Source organism: Dipodomys spectabilis, unplaced genomic scaffold (genome assembly GCF_019054845.1).
Source record: "Dipodomys spectabilis isolate Male_0828 unplaced genomic scaffold, ASM1905484v1 ptg000145l, whole genome shotgun sequence".
Classification (NCBI taxonomy): domain Eukaryota; kingdom Metazoa; phylum Chordata; class Mammalia; order Rodentia; family Heteromyidae; genus Dipodomys; species Dipodomys spectabilis.
In genome coordinates, this window is record NW_024870822.1 from 3,521,417 (window position 1) to 3,540,852 (window position 19,436).

General features: G+C 44.2%; 1 protein-coding gene across 2 annotated transcripts in view; it reads right to left on the reverse strand.

The window, feature by feature from the left end:
• The window catches only part of Ldlrad3 (low density lipoprotein receptor class A domain containing 3), a 252,056-nt gene extending 232,823 nt beyond the window's left edge, over window positions 1–19,233 (reverse strand). Inside the window, exon 1 of one of the 2 annotated variants that reach the window (XR_006149233.1) lies at window positions 19,077–19,162. Coding sequence is in view for 1 of the 2 variants with exons in the window: in XM_042691631.1 (XP_042547565.1) it covers window positions 19,077–19,122 (46 nt within the window). In the remaining variant the exon portion in view is untranslated. Of the gene's footprint in view, window positions 1–19,076 lie in introns of both variants that reach the window. The other variant, XM_042691631.1, reaches the window with a different exon arrangement.
• Between the last annotated feature and the right edge of the window lie 203 nt (window positions 19,234–19,436).

Below are 19,436 nucleotides of genomic sequence, written 5' to 3' on the forward strand. Positions count from 1 at the left end.
CAAAGCCAGCCCAGGCAGGAAGTCCATGAGACTTTTATCTCCAATTAACCACCAGAAAACCAGAAGTGGTGCTGTGGCTCAAAGTGGTAGAGAGCTAGCCTTGAACAAAAAAGAGCCCAGGGACAGTGTCCCAGTCAACAAAAACAAAAAAGAATTTCAAGTTTATGGCTGATGATTTGAATTTTCAGGACCAAGACTTTTGAGTGTGTGTGTGTGTGTGTGTGTGTATGTGTCTGTGTGTGTGTGTGTGTCTGTGTGTGTGTGTGTGTGTCTGTGTATTAATTCTTCATTGGTATTCTTTTTGTCAGTCATGGGGCCTGAACTCTGGGCTGTCCCTCAGCTCTTCAGCTCAAGGCTAGTGCTTTACTACTTGAGCCACAGTACCACTTCCAGCTTTTTCTGTTTATGTGGTGCTGAGGAATCGAACCCAGGGCCTCATGCATGCAAGGCAAGAACTACCAGTGATCCACTTTCCCAGCCCTTTCATTGGTATTTTAAGTGTACAAATGGAATTACAGTAGCAGTGGGTTTTTATTCTGAAAATGCTCTTAGAAAAAAAATCCAAAATCCTAGGCCAGGCACCAGTGGCTCACACCAGTAATCTTAGCTAATCAAGAGACTGAGGTCTGGAGGATTGTTGTTCAAAGACAGTGAGGGCAGAAAAGGCTGAAAGACTCTATCTCCAATTAACTAGCAAAAGCCAGGTTGGAAGCATGGCTCAAGCAGTAGACCACCAGCTATGCAAGTGCAAGGCCCTGAGTTCAAAGGCTGATACTAACTTAAAAAAAAAAAATTCCAAAATCTTTAACATGGTCAGCTATATAAGCTAAAGCACAACTGAACTGTCATGAAGTAGAAACTCATAAAGTCATTCAACATAACTTTATCTGACTATCCTGCCACTCTGGAGAATCTGCTGTCCATGGTGCCTCCAGCCTGAAAGCTAGTCTTGGAGCAAGGAAGAGCAAGCAAGTGACATGTGTTTGCTAAGTACTAGTGCTAAGATAAGCACCCAACCTGCACTACAACCTTATTCTTGCTCCTCAGAATGCTGGGAGCCCAGCACTAATTTATATGAAAAGTGCTCAGAGACTGAGTGGCTCAGTGACACAGGGTCTCACAGGCAGGATCTGGACCAATGACTGCCTGAACCATCTGTTCCCCATACCTCCCTGAGAGACAAGGCCCAGTGAGGTCTCCTGCTGCTAAGTAGTTCTTATCATGATATATCACACTCAAGCCAGTGCGGAGGCTCAGCAGCCTCAGATTGAGACATCATTGGGATGAAGGGAGAAGGCCACAGAACTATGACCTGCTGCCTTGAGACCACACAACTGGGGAATATTCTTCTCTGGGGTCAAGTGAGACCTCATTGCCCAGACCTAAGAGTGGACATACCAAACCTCTCAGCTTTCAGAGCCCAGTGGCCTCAGGGCTCTCAGCCACAGGGCTCCCACAGTTATCTCCTGCCATATTCCCTCCCTAGAAATCAGGTGACAGCAAACCAGAACCACAGTGAGTTACCACTTAGAAAAAGCTAATGAAGAATTCCAAACATTGGAAGAGCCAAGGAATAATTGGACAATCTTAAGTACCCCTAAGAAGCATCTCAAGGGGTAAGACCACGTCACACAGAAGTCACCAACACTGGCTCAGGCCTTTGATCAGCAATTCTACTTTGAGAAAAAAGAAGAGTAATCATGGTTAAGGATGGGAAGAGGTAAATGGAAGAAAGTGAAGGAAAGGTAATGACTTATGGAATTATAAGCCCTGTGTACAACTCCCTAATAATAACAATAATTTGAAAAAAGATAACTATGACGGTAAACAGTCTTAATGAAGGTCTCAGCATTACCTTATGGTTGAAATGACTCCACCGTCATTCTGAGGCATAGTGTCCAATAAACTGCCATATTTAGAAATTTGTTTAAATAAAAAATTCTTGAGTTCAAACCCCAGTACTTTCCAAATAATTTTTTGAAAAAGAAAGAAATCTGAATTTAAATGCCTACGGTTAGCTCCAATGAACCTATGTGATAGACATACCAGTATTTGTCTTAGTGTTAGCTTTTCAGTGATGCTTGGAATATTGCAAGATTTTAAGTAATTAAAAAGCAAAAACTCAGCCCTGAGTTCAAGCCCCACAAGTGACCAAAAGAAAAGTACACGCATTACAGCAGGGCACCAGTGGCTCATACCTGTAATCCTAGCTACTTGGAAGGCTGAGATCTGAAGATCACAGTTCAAGCTTGCTAGGGCAAGAAAGTCTATGAGATTCTTATCTCCAATTAACTTCCCAAAAAAGCCACAAGTGGAGCTGTGGTTCAAGTGATAGGGTGATAGCCTTGAGCTAAAGAAATATTTAAAAAGCTCTGGGACAGCACTTTAGCCCTAAGTTTAAGCTTCAAGACCAGTACAAAAAAAAAGTATACACTTCAAAGCACTTACATTACTCTCACAACCATCAAGGTTTAATAGTGTGGGTTGAATAGAGAACCAAGAACAAACTGCAATGCTGCATGAACAACATGAGTAGAAGCAGTTGACTGAAAGCTGGATATTAATTCTGTGATGGGTGCTGAATCTGGAAGGAGAATTTTCTAGAAAAGGAGGCTGACTAGCCAGATTTTGAAGGGTAAGAGTAGGAAACTTCCCTGAGACTGTCTGCAAACAGCCTCTACCCTCACTAACACAGTAAGAACAGATAGCACCCATTCCACACGGCTGTACTGTCTGGAAGAAAACTGTCTGGGAAACCACCTTCCTCCCTGGTCAAACCAGCTAGAATCATCTGTCAAACAAGAAACAAGGGACCTCTACAGTTGGCCATCTTTGTCTGTGTCAGTTTATCCCACTCTAGCCCTAGATGGAGAGAGGGCAAATGCTGGAGGGGCTGGATGCTGGGGGGGAAGGGAAGGTCTGGTTCTCATAAGGTGTACAAGAGTGTCTGAAAATTAAAAAGAGGATGTGTTTGCAAATGTTTCCTCCTGTCTGCTTCTATCTTGCAGGTTACATTTCCTTATCAAGATGAGGGAAGGAGAGGGCAAGGGGGCTTCTTTTCCAACTCTTTACAATTACTGCCATTAAATGCAAAGGAAAATTAAAAGATGGAATAGGGGGTCAGAATAAAAGTTTGGAAGACCTGAAGGTCCAACACTAGGCCATAGGCTTTAAAACAAAAAGCAATAAAAGGGCTAGGCGCCAGTAGCTCACACCTATCACCCTAACTATTCAGGAGAATGAGATCTGAGGATCCTGGTTTGAAGTCAGCCCAGGGAACCTAAATCCTATCTCCGATCAACCAGTAAAAAAGTTAGCAGTGAGCTGTGGGTCAAGTTGGTAGAACACCAGCTTTGAGCAAAAGAGCCATGCAAGAAGAACATAAGGCCCTGAGTTCAAGTTCTAATATGGGAACACAAAAAAAGGAAAAAGAAAAGCAATAGAGACTCCAATGGCTGTCCTCACACTCAGGAGTCTTGACAGAACCTTCCAGAGCAGGAGGGTACAAAATCACTAACATAGGTCAAATGTCCAGCTTTGAGTAAATGCTGACACCCAGGGGCCGAATTGCTATCCTCTGGTACATGGAACAGTTTAGACCTAACCTACATGCACACATTGCACATGTAAACCATCCTGCTCTGTCAAGATCCTCTTTTCCTGCCAGCTATCAGAACGTTCTGCAATGTCTGACACCTTCTCTATCAACATTATCCACTGTGGCAGCCTGAGCCACAGGGACTACTGGGCACTTGAAATATGCCCAGGGTGGCTGGGAAACTGTGTTTTCTCATCTAATCTGAATGTGGTCACACATGGCCAGTGACTATCTTATTGGAGAGCAAGGTCTGTAGCCTCTGGCTCACTGTCTTCCACAGGACACTTGCTAGCTGACAGCATTCTGTTACAGCTTTTGGTGTTGAGTCATTATAAACAAGGCTGTCACAAATAATCTCAGGATTCCCATTTAATTAAGTGATGTGAAATGGACTCAACTATGTTTTAAGTTCTTCCTAATATTTTGACACAGCCTGCTTACCACACAAAATACTACTACAATACAAAGTATAGATGCATGCACCCAGTTTTCTCTCTCTCTTACTAGATGGGTCACCTATACAATTCTGTGGGATCATCATAACCATCCGCACAACCAGACGGAACAAGTACGGTCATCTCATGCACAGACACGGAAATGACTTGCAAGAGAGCAAACCACTGGCTTGGCTGGGTTGAGCAAATTTCAGTTAATAAAAAACTGTATATATATAGTGGTCCTTATAGGTTAAAATGGAGCTGAAAAGTTGCTATTACCAAGTAGCACAGAGATAATCTACCCCTGTGTTTCCAGTGATCCTTCTGGAAATCTACCGTAGTACCCGTTAAAGAATAAAGACACAGCACAAGCAATTATATACAATGCTCAACTCCTGATGATGACAATATGCCACCATTACTGGTTTAAATATTTACTGTACAGCCACTTTTACTATGTATCACTTAATGACAAGGATGCATTCTGAGAAATGTTAGGCAATTGTGTCCTTCTGTGGACATGGTAGAACCAAGATGGCTATATCACTAGACATTTGGTGCCAATGTGATATCCTGATAGTGTACTATTAACTGAAATGTCACTATGCAGCACGTGCGTGTGCTACACTTTTATCACACTATTAGGAGAACCTGGTTCCCCTTCCACTTATTGTATTTAAAAACAAGAAAACAAAGCCAGTAGCTCATGCCTATAATGCTAGCTACTCAGGAGGTTAATATCTGAAGACCACAGTTTGAACCCAAGCCCAGTTAGGAAAGTCCATGAGACTCTCATCTCCAATTAATCACCAGAACACTGGAAGTAGTACTGTGTACAAAGTGGTAACATGCTAAGGCTCCTGGAGAGAAAAAGTTCAGGGATAGTGACCAGGCCCTGAGTTCAAGCCCCATGACAATGATGATGATGATGATGATGATGATGATGGTGATGATGGTGATGATAATGATGATCCTTTCCTGTGCAATAGCACTAATGTTACACTGGCATAGGCCTCCTCTATCTTTCATGCACCTCACCTCTTAACTGTCTCAAGAATCTACATCAAAGCCAGGTGCTAGTGGCTCCTGCTGTAATCCTAGCTGTTTAGGAGGCTGAGATCTGAGGATCCCAGTTCAAAGCCAGCCCAGGCAAGAAAATCCATGAGACTCTAACCTTCAACTAACCATCAGAAAACTGGAAGTGGCACTGTGGTAGAGTACTAGCCTTGAGCAAAAGAGCACAGGGACAGCATCCAGACCATGAGTTCAAGCCCCACACTGACAAAAACAAAATGAAAAACCCACATCAGCAGTCATAAAACTCAATGTATGCTCTACATAAATAAGAAAATCAAGCAAGAGAGGGTAGGGATGGATCAGGTAAGAATGAAAGGGATGACACTGATAAGGATTTGTTGCTTTCATATACTACTTTGTTGAATGGCAACTCCTTTGTACAACTACTTGAAGACAAAATAAAATTAAAAAAAAAAAAAAAGAATCCACATCTTCCCTAGGCTCTGGTGGCTCACCCATGTAATCCTAGCTACTTAGGAGGCTAAGATCTGAGGATCGTGGTTTGAAACAGCCAGAGCAGACAAATCCAAGAAACTTTATCTCCATTTAACCAGCAAAAAGTTGGGAGTGAAGGTAGTGGTGACAAGGCAAAAGCCTTGAGCAAAAAAGTCCAGTTGAGAGCATGAGGTCTTGAGTTCAAACTCCAGTACAGAAAGAAGAAGAAAGGAGAAGAGGAGGAAGAGAGGGTGGTGGTGGTGATAGAGGAAGAGAAGAAGAAAGGGGAGGAAGAAGCAACATAGAGGGAGGAAGAGAAGGCGTAGGAGGAGAAGGACAAGGAGGAGGAGGGGGAAGATAAGTTGGAGCAGGGGGGAGGAATTAGCAATGGAGGGAAGGAAGGAGGGGGAAGAAGAGATGAGGAGGGGGAAGAAGGGGACGGGACAAGAAGAAAAAGAAAGAAGAAATGCAGTGATTGACACAGACTGCACAGGATGTACTCAGGTTTGTGTAAGCGCACTGCACAGGATGCACTCAGCTACCAAGGCCTTTCTCAGAAGTGGCCCCATTACTAAGCAACACATGGCTTTTATCTGTTCTGCCAGATCAGCTTAGCACACAGAAATAACTACACAACATTTAAAAAAAAAAAAAGGGACAAGGCATGAAATTACAGTCCCTGTATGACCAAATCCATGGAAAGTCAAATAAATAACAGAACCAGTGTGCTAATAGTCTCATTTTAAATAGTACTGTAAGTTACTGTGACCCTACTTTTTTGTCAAACATTTTATAACAAATCTAATTGTGACTAACAAAAAGTAATATCCAGTGAGTAATGATGAAGACTAAATGCTTTGCATGCGTTATCACATTTAGAACATTCTATGGGGTGAGGATCATTATTCTCCTTAGTTATAGATGAATATGGGGAGTTGGGGGAAAAGAACTGAAAACTTTTAAGAATCTCTGTCAAGCTTACTATGAGGGCTGGAACCTGAAGCTGGGCTGGCTCTCCAGAGCCTGTGTCCTTAGTCCCCACATCAGGACTTTCTGCAACTTTCATGTGCACACATATGACATGTTAATATATGGATTCTGACCCAGGCCGTACAGATGCTCTGGGTCAGTAAACATGGCCGGAGTAACAAAGCTCTACCTACCCAGTAATCCATAGGACATCATCTTAAAACAGAACACAATGTACTCAGCCTGGGAAGGGTGTCCTTATTATCGAAATAATGTAAATGTTTCATGCTATATAGAAGCAAAAATACATTTCTCTCCTCAGGAACTACCTGATTTCCTTCTCCACTCATCAGTGGAGAAACTTCGATAACCCAACACCACTGCAGACAAAGGTAGGGGGGAAGGTTGGGGCTCCCAGAGGAACTGACCAATCCTACCTACCACTGGCCCTTTAGCTTCTAGCACTTACCTATTCCCAGAAACTTTTTTGTTAATCCATCAAATCTATGTATTCTCTAAATATTTTAACCTTCTGGGCACTAACTTGGAACACCTGCCACATACTTCTGTGATATTCGCAATCCTCTCCGTTTTTCATATAAATGGTCAGACATCTGGTTCTATGCACCTTTTAAAAAAAAAGTATTTTATTTTATTGAAAAGGTGTTGTACAGGGACAGAGGGGTTACAGTAACATAAGTAAGGTAATGAAATGTGTACATGTCTTGTGGAACAGTGTTTCCCCCTTCCTCGTTTTCTCCCACTTTCCCTCCCATTCCACTCCCCCTCCTCCCTAAGCTGTAAAGTTTTAGCAGCTCTGTTTTGTTCATCTCAATGCTTAGTGCTACAAAATTACTTACTGGACACCATAAAATAGCCCATGTACAGTGGATTTTACTTCCTAACTTTGTAGTCTATTTCTATTGCCTGTGTTTTTGTTTCTGTGGTTGTTTTATTTATTTATTTATTTTACTATGTCCCCTATAAAGAAAAGAAGAGGAACACCAGTGGTGCAATTGGTTGGTGCACAGTACTTATTAGAAAAGACAGGGGTTTTTTGGTTCAAATAAAAGAGTAGTTCTGGATTAGTGTTATAACTGCTGTATTTATCTCTCCCTTTCTTTCCCTAAAAGATTATATTAACTGAGGTGCTTCCTGGCTAGAATCATTTGTGCGTGGTTTCACTAGTGAATATTTTAATCCCTTTTTTTTGGTCAGTTGCAGGGCTTGAACTCAGGGCCTGGGTGCTATCCCTGAAACTTTTTGTGCTCAAGGCTAGCACTCTACCACTTGAGCCATGGCACCACTTCTGGTTTTTGAGTGGTTAATTGGAGATAAGAGTCTCACAGGGACTTTTCTGCCTGGGCTAGCTTCATACAAGAATGCTCAGTTCTCAGCCTCCTGAGTAGCTAGGATTACAGGCATGAGCTTCCAGCGTCCTGCTATTTCCTTTAAAACTAGACCAGAAGATTAAGTTTTGTAGTGTTTATTTATTTGAACTCAAGGCCTAGGTACTATCTCTGAGCTTCTTTTTGTGCAAGGCAAAAAGTGCTCTATCACTTGAGCCACAGCTCCACTTCCAGCTTTATTTTTTTTGACAGTTTAGTGGAGTTAAGAGTCTCACAGACTTTCCTGCCCAAGACTGGCTTTGAATCTCAATCCTCAGATATAAGCCTGCTGAGTAGCTAGGATTACAGACATGAACCACCAACACCTAGCAGAGTATTTCTTTTTCAACACTAATACTTTATAAAATAGAATTTCATTTCCTCCTCTTAGTAGGTTCTCGTATTCACTCAGTACACTATGTGAACGCCCTTCAAGCAAAATTAAGACACACAGCAGCTTTCATTAACCTGTCAGAAGCCTTGGTTTTTGCCACATTCTAGTCTCACAATGTGTGTGTGTGTGTGTGTGTGTGTGTGTGTGTGTGTGTGTGTGTGTGTGTGTGTGTGTGTGTGTGTGTGTGTGTGTGTGTGTGTGTGTGTGATTTATCACCGGGTTTGAAATCACTATAATCCATTTTCCTATTTAAGGCCTCTTTTTCTTTGTCTTTTAAAGCCAAGGTTGTCTCTTGTGAAGATCTCTGTAAGTCTTTGGAGATGAATGAGTCTGTTCCAGAATTTGGGGAGGGAAATAATTTGTCATCAAAGGCCAGGAAAATCTCTTTTATTCATTTATTTATCTATGTTTAATTATCTTTATTTATTTTTTAGGTAGTCATACAAAGGGGTGTCAACATGCCAGTTTGTGAAAATGTAATGTCATCCCTCTCATAATTCTCCCCCAATCTCTCCTGATTCAACTCTTACTCTCAGTTTACCTAGTTCCATTTTCACATATACACTCTGAATATTATGACTGTACTCCCCACCCTTTTCCTCTCTATTCATCTGCTCCCCTACAACACAGGCTCCAGCTTCCTTGTATTCATTTTGCTAACTACAGGCTAGTTCTTCAAAAGAGTTATACCGGGCTGGGAAGGTGGCTCAGTGGTAGAGTGCTTGCCTTCCATGCATGAGGCCCTGGGTTCGATTCCTCAGCACCACATAAGCAGAAAAAGCCGGAAGTGGTGCTGTAGCTCAAGTGGTAGAGCGCTAGCCTTGAGCTGAAGAGCTGAGGGACAGCACCCAGAACCAGAGTTCAGGCCCCACAACTGGCAAAAAAAAAAAAAAGTTATACCATTGGCATTCTTGCTGCATATACTATGCTTAGGTTTATACATTTGTATATATGTGTATGTGTATATATATGTATATATATACATATGGCCCTTATATATAGATATTTGTAATTTAGATCTAACTTCCACATATGAAAGAGAAAACATGTTCCATTGTCTCTCCATGCCTTTCTTCAATTAACATAATTTTTTCCAGGTCCATCCAATTCTCATTGAATGACATCATATCATCCTTCCTGATGGAGAGTAAAATTCCATTTTGTGTATATGAGTGTGTGTGTGTATGTGTGTGTATGTGTGTGTGTGTGTGTGTGTGTGTGTGTGTGTGTATCACACTTTCTTGATCCATTCATCCACTGAGGAGCATCTGGACTGTGTCCATAACTTGGTGATGGTGAATAATGCAGCAGTGAACATGTGTGCAAGTGTCACCAGGGCTTCACCTGACTCTCCCTTTGGTTCCTAATCTTCAAGTCACAGTTACTATCTGCAGGGATCCTTCTAATACTTCCTGTAGGTGACTTATAGGAAACCCCACTGAGTGGCTAATACCATGGGAAGCACTGAGGCAGGTGGCAGCAAATAATGTAGACATCAGAGAAGGCCAGAGATCCTCCCTGCCTTGAAGACCTGCACTATGTTCAGGATTGCTTCAGATGTCCACTTCATGGGCACTTTCAAAACATACCAGCATTACTCCCATAGATTCAGCATGGTATTCCTTTCTCTGAGTGTATATTTGATTGGTCATATTTAATTTCTGGTTATCACTGCTCTGGTAATAGTTGTTATTAAAAAAAAAAAAAGAACAGCCTTCTATTTTCTGTGTCTATTAGCTCTCCTTGTATGCCATCATAATGCAGGTAACATAAATGAATCTGAAGACGGCTAAATCTTAATCCTACTACATTACTGCTGACTAGCATAGGCTCAATCCATGTTCATACTTTCTCAACAATATTTACAAGATCCATTGCATCTTCCAATAATCTAGGATATTCCAGATGCAAGAGTCACTCTTGCAATTTCAAGTCTTTTACTACAGTTATCCTCATACCTTGCTACTCTCTACTTCTCCCTTGGTTCCAGTCAGCTGGACTCACAGGCCAGTATCACAATTTTTAGTCATACCTCCAACAACATTTTCACAAACCTGCTTTGGAAACACCTTAGTCCATCCTGTTCTGTTCTGTTTTCTCTTAGCATCGACCTTTATTTTATGGCTTTAGTTCTGATGAAATGAATTCCCTGTGTTGTTCATCACTTTTCCATCTTCCCCAAACACCTTCATTTCATTTTTATAATGAAGAAGGAAGTTAAATTTAGAACTTTCCAAACCAATCAAGGGGCTTCAACTGGCTGTGGAACTGCTAGTGTGACTAGGGCTCATTTTTTCAGCCATTTCTAGTTTGTGTAATGACCCCTGGAGAACAGTGCTCTGATTCAGAGCTAATGCTGAAGGAAAATGCTCCAATAACAGCATCAGAAACAACACACTCACATTATCCCCAACACTACCCTCTCTGGACCTTACAATCATGAGCAGGGATTTCTAATGTCATAAAATGAAACAGCCTTCATACTTTCATCTATCTATGCCAACACATACATGAGTGTACCAACTACCTCTGGAATGGCACCTTGGGTTTGCAAGTCTCCTAAATCGAGTTATTCATACCCTCCACATCCCTCCTGCTCCGGAAACCAGTGATCTATTCCAGAGTAAGCTAAAAGGAGGTCCTCCTTCTCTGTGGTCACTCTTCACAACATAGACAGTCTCGGCCTCACACTGCACCATTTGTCTGTCAAAAACTCACAGTTGGATTTGAGCACCAGAGAGTTCATCTGACTTATCACTGGGCTCTTGCTATCAAGATCACTCATTAAAAGGAGTCTCTAGTTCTTGGTTCTCTAGAAAGATCTCAGGAGGGAAAGTTTAAAATCCTAAAATTCATTCTGTTCTGCCTAAGACTTGAATCAATCTCCTTTCTCAAAGGCACCATGTCCACAGGAGCTCTATGGCTTGAAGTATCAGACAGGGCCAATGACTTCCAGCATCTTTCTGAAGCATTGCATTAAATCTTTATCTGCCACTGTAAACGAAATCAATCATCAGTTCAAAACCAAGTTCCCCATTCATAAAGCATACCATTTGAAGCTTAGGGTCAGAGAGAGATTATTTTTAACTTTTTAATTTCTCTTTGTATACAAGAAATTACCATCAACATTCTATTTGGGTCTAGAAAAATCTACTTCAAGAGTTTTTTGGGTTTTTTTTCAAGTAGTAGGTCTTTTTCCATGTCACTAAGCACTGTTCAAAAAGAAATTGTTTTTCACTGGTATTCCAGTAAAACATTTCCTTCAAAGGAATATTTAAAGACAAGTCTTGAAGTGCTAAAATAACTTCATTACTATTATCATTATTTCTGTTAATAAATCAAACCTCTGCAAAGGCCAATTTAAACTGGCATCACAGCAAACTCATTACCCCAGGAGAATGGTAGAACATCAGCTTCCCTCTGTCAAAGAACAGAATCTTCACTGGCAGACAATTTGGGATGGCTGTAGAGCAAACAATGTTATCTAACACAACAGGCAGAGTCAGAATTAACCTCACTATCCAGTAATGGAGTTCCCCTCACCCCCCCCCCCTTTGGTTGGTCATAAGGTTTGAACTCTGGGCCTGGGCTCTGTCCTTATGCTCTTCAGGTCAAGGCAAGCACTCTACCACTTGAGCCACAGCACCACTTCTGGTTTTCTGGTGGTTAATTGGAGATAAGAATCTCATGGACTTTCCTGCCTGGGCTGGCTTTGAACTGTGATCCTCAGATCTCAGCCTCCTGAGTAGCTAGGATTGCAGGCCACCAGCGCCACCAGCGCCCGGCAACAATGTAAGTCTCTAGCACAAGCTATGCAGGGCACTTCCTTCTCCCAACAAGGCAGCAGAGTCTGCAGTTATGAGTAGAGGTGAAAGATGTACAAGCCTGAGCATCGATTCCACAATCATTTTACTGGCTAAAGGCTGGGAACAACAACTTCACCTTTAGTTTCCTCATTGGTAACAAGGCACAGAACACTACCCACCTGAGTAGACTGCATGTACTGGAAAGATACATTTCATTTGGTTTTGTTTGGATTTGCAGTACTAGGGTTTCAGTGTAGATCCTCATGCTTGCTAGGCCACACTTCCAGCTTTGGAAAGATGTGTCTTAAAGCTGTTTTTAAAAGAATGACTAGAAATACAAAGACTGGAAGAAAGATGTTCAGGAAATGTCTTAGCTGGGCTCCCATGGCTCAAATCTGTAATCCTAGCTACTCAGAAGACAGATCTGAGGATTGTGGTTCAAAACCAGCTTAGGCAGGAAAGCCTGTGTGGTTCTTATTTCCAATTAAACATCTAAAAAGGCGAAAATAGAGTTGTGGCTTGAGTGGTAGATCAAGAACTAGACCTGAGCAAAGAAGGCTAAGGGGTCAGCACCCAGGCCTGAGTTCAAGCCTCAGGGGTGTACACAAAAAAATGTTCTTAAAAAGATATATCACAGCTGTCACATCAAGCTGTACCTAATGACTAATAGCATCTTTCTGCTAGCACACTGCAGGGTAAGACTGATTAGTCACTGGTGATCTCAGGGTGAACTTGATGTTTCCACTTGTGCCAAATTCTGAACACTATTGGTGAGGCCAGGTTGAATATACCTTTTATTTAGAATGTCTTTTTAATGGTGGCAATAAAATATTGCATTGAAATGAAAAATTATTGCATGGAAGCAGAATAAACTTCCTAACAAGTATCTATTACCCAAAGAAATGACATTAATTCCATACTTTCTTGCAAGGCAAAAGCCAAGCACTGTAAGAAACTAAAGATATTAACAACATCTGAAGCTTTGTCATGGTAGGCATCTAACATGGAAGTAAAAGTAATGCTTTCCCCAAACCAAGAAGTAAGCACAAATGGGAGAAGCTGCTTAATGTTCTGGAATATCAGACAAGTCAACAACTGGAGCAGGTGACCCATCCATGCAGCTCAAAGCAGAACTGATGAAATACCATAGCTAAAATGCAAGAAACAAACTATAAACAGGTATGAGGTCATGAAATTACACCCTCTGTGTGTATATGTATTTACATATAAATCCATCTTCAGGTTAAACTAATGTTTACCAGACAGTTAATAGTAGTTACTTAGGGGAAGGGAGACAAGGGAAGGTTTTAATACTTCTTTGTTATATTTCTATTTGGTCTGATTTCTGTATAATGTGTGTAACTATTTGCTAATTCATGATTTGTTAATTCACAAACAGTACAACAAAATAAGGTCTAGATGGCCTTTCATTGAGTGGCTCTGCTCTTCTAGACACCAACAGAAAGATCACAGGATGCAAGCACTTTACAGGGTAGTAGGATTAGGAGCCAAGGAAAGCAAAACCTAACTAGGGCAGACACAGCCTGCTCTCTGTATCCATCTACAGGTTCAGGTCCATGGGACTCTGGTCCATGGACCACTGCAGAACAACAGTATTTGGGAAGAAAACTGCATCTGTAGTAAGGATGTGCAGACTTTCCTCACCATTATTCCATAAACAACACAGCATGTATTAAGTATTTTAAGTAATCTGGAGATGGAGTTAAGTATACAAGAGGATTTGCGTAGGTTATATACAAATAATACACCATTTTACAGAAAAGGACTTGAGAAACCATGGATTTTGTTCCCTGAGGTAGGTCCTGGAACCAATCCCTGAGGACACTGAGACAAATGTGTGTATGCACATACACACACATAATACATACATGCATAAAATAAGTATTTATACACACATATGACCGTAATAAAGCTGTTGTCCAAAAGCCATCCAATGACTACATAAACATGTAGTTTTAGAATGAGCAGTCAATACTCAAGGTGGAAGGCAAAGCAGCCTGCTCTCACCACACGAGGGTTTCCCAACTAGAGCAGAGATAGTAATATCTATACATTTTTGGTTGTCACATCTAGAGACAGTGATGCTACAGAAAATGTAACATTAAGGTAGCATAGGACAGACCCCCTTCCCTCCGACCCCCCCCCCAGAACAACAAAAAATGATCCAGTCCAAAATGTCAACAGCACCAAGGCTGAGAAATGCTGAACCTGACTAACGCCATTCCTATAGGTACCTTCGCAACAGAAACGTTCACAATCCTCCTGCAAATAAAGATTTGCTATCCCTCTGACTGAGCAGCCACCCTGCCTCAAGAGTCTACTGACACGGGAAGCAATTTAAACATCAAGCAAATGATGTGACAAGCAAATGTTGCATCTTCAAAGTACCTGGCTGCTCTCCCAGCAAACTCCTTTAAGAATATTCCCCTGCATCCAAGCAAGTAGACTTTTACAACCATCACGATGGAAAGAAAGCATGAACATGCACGCACACACACGCACACACACACACACACACACACACACACGCATACACGCACAGACGTACACATACATGAACACAAAAGGCACCATCTTAAAATAATCTCTTCCCTGGTTATTAGGTAGAGGCACTGTGGGGAAAAAAATTATGTTAGGATGCCCCAAGCAGTTCCAAAATATCCCTAAAACAAAGAAAGAGGGAAAGAGAACAAACAAGAAAATTCAACCACCAAAAATAGGTCTGTCCCTGGGGATTTCCCAAATCTAAATACAGTCCATCTAAATCTAAAAACAGTCCATCACTCTAAGATGCATCTAACAGTATTTCATAATTTGTATTTATAAAATATAATAACCATATGAGAAACATATAAGAAAAGAGAAAAATGGCAAGGCACCAGTGGCTCCTGTAATCCTTGCTACTTGAGAGGCTGAGATCTGAGGATCACAGTCTTAAGCCAGCCAGGCAGATATTTCACATTAAGACAAAACATTAAAAAAAAAAAAAAAAAAAAGAGCTGTGGCTCAAGTGGTGGAGCGACAGCCTTAAGCAAAAAAGCAAAAAGCTCAAGCATAGCACCCAGGTTCTGAGTTCAAGTCCCAGGATTGGGAAAAAAAAAAAAAGGAGAAATATACTGATGTCATCTTCACTCAAAGATTGAGATTTAATTTATATGCTCCAAACACCACTGCATCTCCAGAGAAAGCTGATGATTCTTCTGGATATATTCAGAGCAGAGACCTCAAAAGGAGCAGATTTGCTAAACAAGGATTCATAAATGGCTGACCATGAGAACTGGATTCATTCACAAAAATTCCTGGGAGGAGAGGCACAGGCACTGGGAATGGCGATGGGAGGGGGGGGGGGGGGGGGGGGAGGACAGGACAAGCAGAAAGCTTCAGACCTTCCTGTAATGTCCTGGAAATTATTGATCTCTTGAACTTTAGGACATCCTACCACATGATCTCCTTAGGAAAAAGTCAAGGAGATCAGGGGCTGGGAAGGTGGCTCAGTGGTAGAGCGCTTGCCTTGCATGCTTGAGACCCTGGGTTCGATTCCTCAGCACCACAGCCTGTTCTCTGTATCAATCTACTTGAGCCACAGTGGCTCAAGTGGTAGAGCGCTAGCCTTGAGCTGAAGAGCTGAGGGACAGCACCCAGGCCCAGAGTTCAGGCCCCACGACAGGACCCAAAACAAACAAACAAACAAAAGTCAAAGAGATCATGGTTACTCCTGGCAAACAAAATACCTCACACACAGGAGGTGCACCATGAATCCTCTGCCATGCACAAGGCCATAAGGCCAACTTTTTCATTCAGAGTTATTGAATCATACGTGTTCTGAATCCTCCCAATTCTCTACAGTTACAAAGGTGATGACACAGGCCCACTAAGAACAGACCCAGCAACTTTGACCAAAAGGGATCTGGGTTTTCAAGACCCAGAAATAACCATGTTCCACACCCCTGTTGCTACCACACTGGAACCAAGGTACAAGGCTTAGTGGGCTGTCAGGAAAAAACACCTCACAGCCCAGTAGGGAGCTCCAATAGAAGTTCTTTGAAGATGAAAAGCAAGAAGGTATGTTTATTTGTACTTCAGTGTAGCCTCATCTAGGCTGGCTAGGCTGTGGGGAGCTAGCTCCTCAGCTAGTTAAAAATAAATAACATCCACCATCATGCGATGGAAGCAGAGCTTTCCAGGAGAAAAGGTCATTACCTACAATCTTGGAAGTCCCTTCACTGACAGGCAGGAGAGGTTAAGAAGTCTCAGCAAAGGTCAACCCAGAAAGGGAGACCACCCACCCATCTGGAATGGCCACTACCACAAACAACTGCCTCAAGATTCCAGCAATAAACCCCACAACCATTCAGGGGCCACACTGTTAGACATCATGCCAAGTAACATGGACTGAGTGTCTAGCAGGATACATTAAAAAATAATAGCAGCCCAAATCAATGCTTTTCTTCCCTAACAAAACAGTAAAAAAAAGGGAGAGAAACACACACACACACACACACACACACACACACACACACACACACACACACTGAGAAGGTTCCTGTACAACAAAATATCTTCAAATTGTTCTTCTAGCCCTACAAAGGCTTAGACTCTGGTTCAATTCTGACCCTGGGTTTAGTTCACAGATGTTTTGTTTGCAGACTATCAAAAGAAGGCAGAAATCTCAATCCTGACTTGTACAACCTCTCTGGTTTTTATCAACTTCCCAGAAGAGGAAGGAAGTGGAGGATGAGGGATGGAGATGGAACGCACCTGATCCAGCTGGAAAAATGACTAATCCAGATCGTGGAAATGGGATTCATGCATATAAGACCATGCTTCCTGTAACATGAAAAATACCTAAACCACCTAATGGTTTCTAACACACAGCAACCTTATAGGTAATCCAAAGGCCACAACTGTTCCCCCATTTCCCCTACTTGCCTCCACTGTGACTATTATACTGGGTTTCTTTTTTTGTTTTGTTTTGTTGTTGTTTGTTTGTTGGTTGGTGCCAGTACTGGGGCTTGAATTCAGGGACTGAGTGCTGTCCCTTAGCTTTTTTGCTTAGGGCTAATGCTCAACCACTTGAGCCACAGCTCTACTTCTAGCCCCTTTGGTGGCTAATTAGAGATGAGTCTCCCAGACTTTCTTTTGAGGGCTGGCTTCAAACTATAATCCTCATATCTCAGTCTCCTGAGTAGCTAGGGACATGTGACAAATGCAAGCAGCTGGCCCTCAGCTATTGTACTTATTTTGGCTCTGGTTTTATGTACATACACACACTAAATCACAACTGCAGACCAGGAAGGATGCACTAACTTTACAACTTCTTCCAGGAACACAGACTCAATCCAGTCAACCCCATATGTACAACAGGGAGATGCCCCTCAAGCTGCTGGACACACAAGATCTGGCTTCCAGAACCGGGTATCACCTATAGGCAATCCAAGATTATGTGAATTGAGTTTGTGAATCCAGGTAGGTCTTTATCTCTGAGATGCCCTGGACCTGCTCTCACAGCCTCCACACCGGTCATATCCATTCAATGCTACCCGAAGGTGGCCTAAAAATCCAGAAGGACAGAAAAAGAACAGACATGGTTTTAAACCCACAGCAGCCACAAGAGGCCTAGCTCCTTGCTAGAAGCCCAGGAAACCCACAGACAGTTAAATGGACTTTCAGAAGGATGAGGATGATGTCATGGGCGGAGGGGGACTGACCTGCAGATACTTAAGAGGAATAGGAAGGGGGACTTCCCTTTAAAGGACTTCCCTTAAAGCAGAGGACAGATCAGAAGTGGGTCTCAACTTACCCAAGAGCACAAGCAGCAGAGACACCTCATTAACCAAGTTGCTAGAAGCACTTGGAAAACTCAGACATAAATTAGACATGTGCATGGCACATCAGCCAAGCAAGCAAGTTTTCTGCCCAAGAAAATTCACTGAGCCCTGTCACCCACTTTCTTGGGCATCAGCTGCCCAGAAATAAACACCAAGGGGCCAAGGTCGACTAGACAAGGAGGGGTGGCTGACAGCTGTGCGAAGGGGAAGGGCTCCAGGCTGGAATTCTGAGTGTGTCCACATCAGCAGAAAAGTTCCTAGGAACAGCAGGAGGCCTGGGTGGAAGGGATGGAGAGACGCAGCTCCCCCCACTCCACCCCTCCCTCAGCCCTTCAGGATGCACTAAGTGTACGATGCCCAGACTACCCAGCCCAGGGTGAAGCCCCAAGCCCTCTTCCAGGCCCTCCCCAACCTCCTACCCTGGCAGGTCACGATGCCCCGAGGCACAACACTGAAATAAAGGCGGTCGGCGCCCCAGGATCAAACTAATCATTCCCAGGTCCACCCCGGCTTCTTCTCCTGACGTCCAAAACAAGCCAGAGTCCCAGGGGGGAATGGCACGAAGCGGGCGGTGCTACTACTCCGGCTGCAGCGCGCGTGCGATGCCGGGGAGGAAACTGAGGCTGGAGAGCGCACGCCCCAGACTCGGGAAGGGGAAGGCCGGCGCGGCTCCCTGCGCCCAGGCGCCAGGGAAGAAGAGTGCCCCCCCACCCCACCCCACCCCCGGCCTCTCCTCCCCTTCCCTCCACTCGGATCCCTAACACACACACACACACACACACTCACACACACACACTCAGGACACACTGGAGCGACGCCCAAGCGGGGCGGCCGCCGGCTCCCCGGAGCCCCGGGCTGCACACAAAGCCCCGCCCGCACAGACCCAGGACAACACCACCGGCGCGCGCGCGCCCACACAATAGCCCGGCGCGCACCCCGCCGCGGCCCCTCGCGGGGTCCCGGCCAGCCCCGGCCAGCCCGGGTCCGCCCTCCGCGCACACCCACGGCCGGCCCCAGCGCACCGAACGCGGCGGCCGGCCCCGCGCGCGCCCCGCGGCCCCCCGCGCCGGGGGAAGGGGGGAAGGAAGTTCACCCGCGCGACCCCCCCCCTCCACGCACTCACCCGCAGCGCTGCTCAGCAGCAGGCACAGCGGCCCCAGCAGCCACATGGCGCGGCCGGCGCTCCGCTGCCCCGGCGCCTCCGCTGCCCCCGCGGCCTCCGCGCCGACCCCGCCCCTCGGCGCCGGCCACGCCCCTCCCTCCGGCCCGCCCCCCTCCCTCCCTCCCTCTCCCCCCCCACGTCCCCGCCCTGGCCGGGCCCAGCCCTGCCCGGCCCCGCGCGCTCCGCCAAGTTCTGCCAGGCCAGCGGCGCGTGGCCCCGAGGCGCCCCGAGTGTCCCCCCCCCCTTCCCCTCCACACTTGGTCCTCCCGGACCTGGACGGCGAGGACCTCGAATCTGCCCGGATGGAGGAGCATCCTTGAA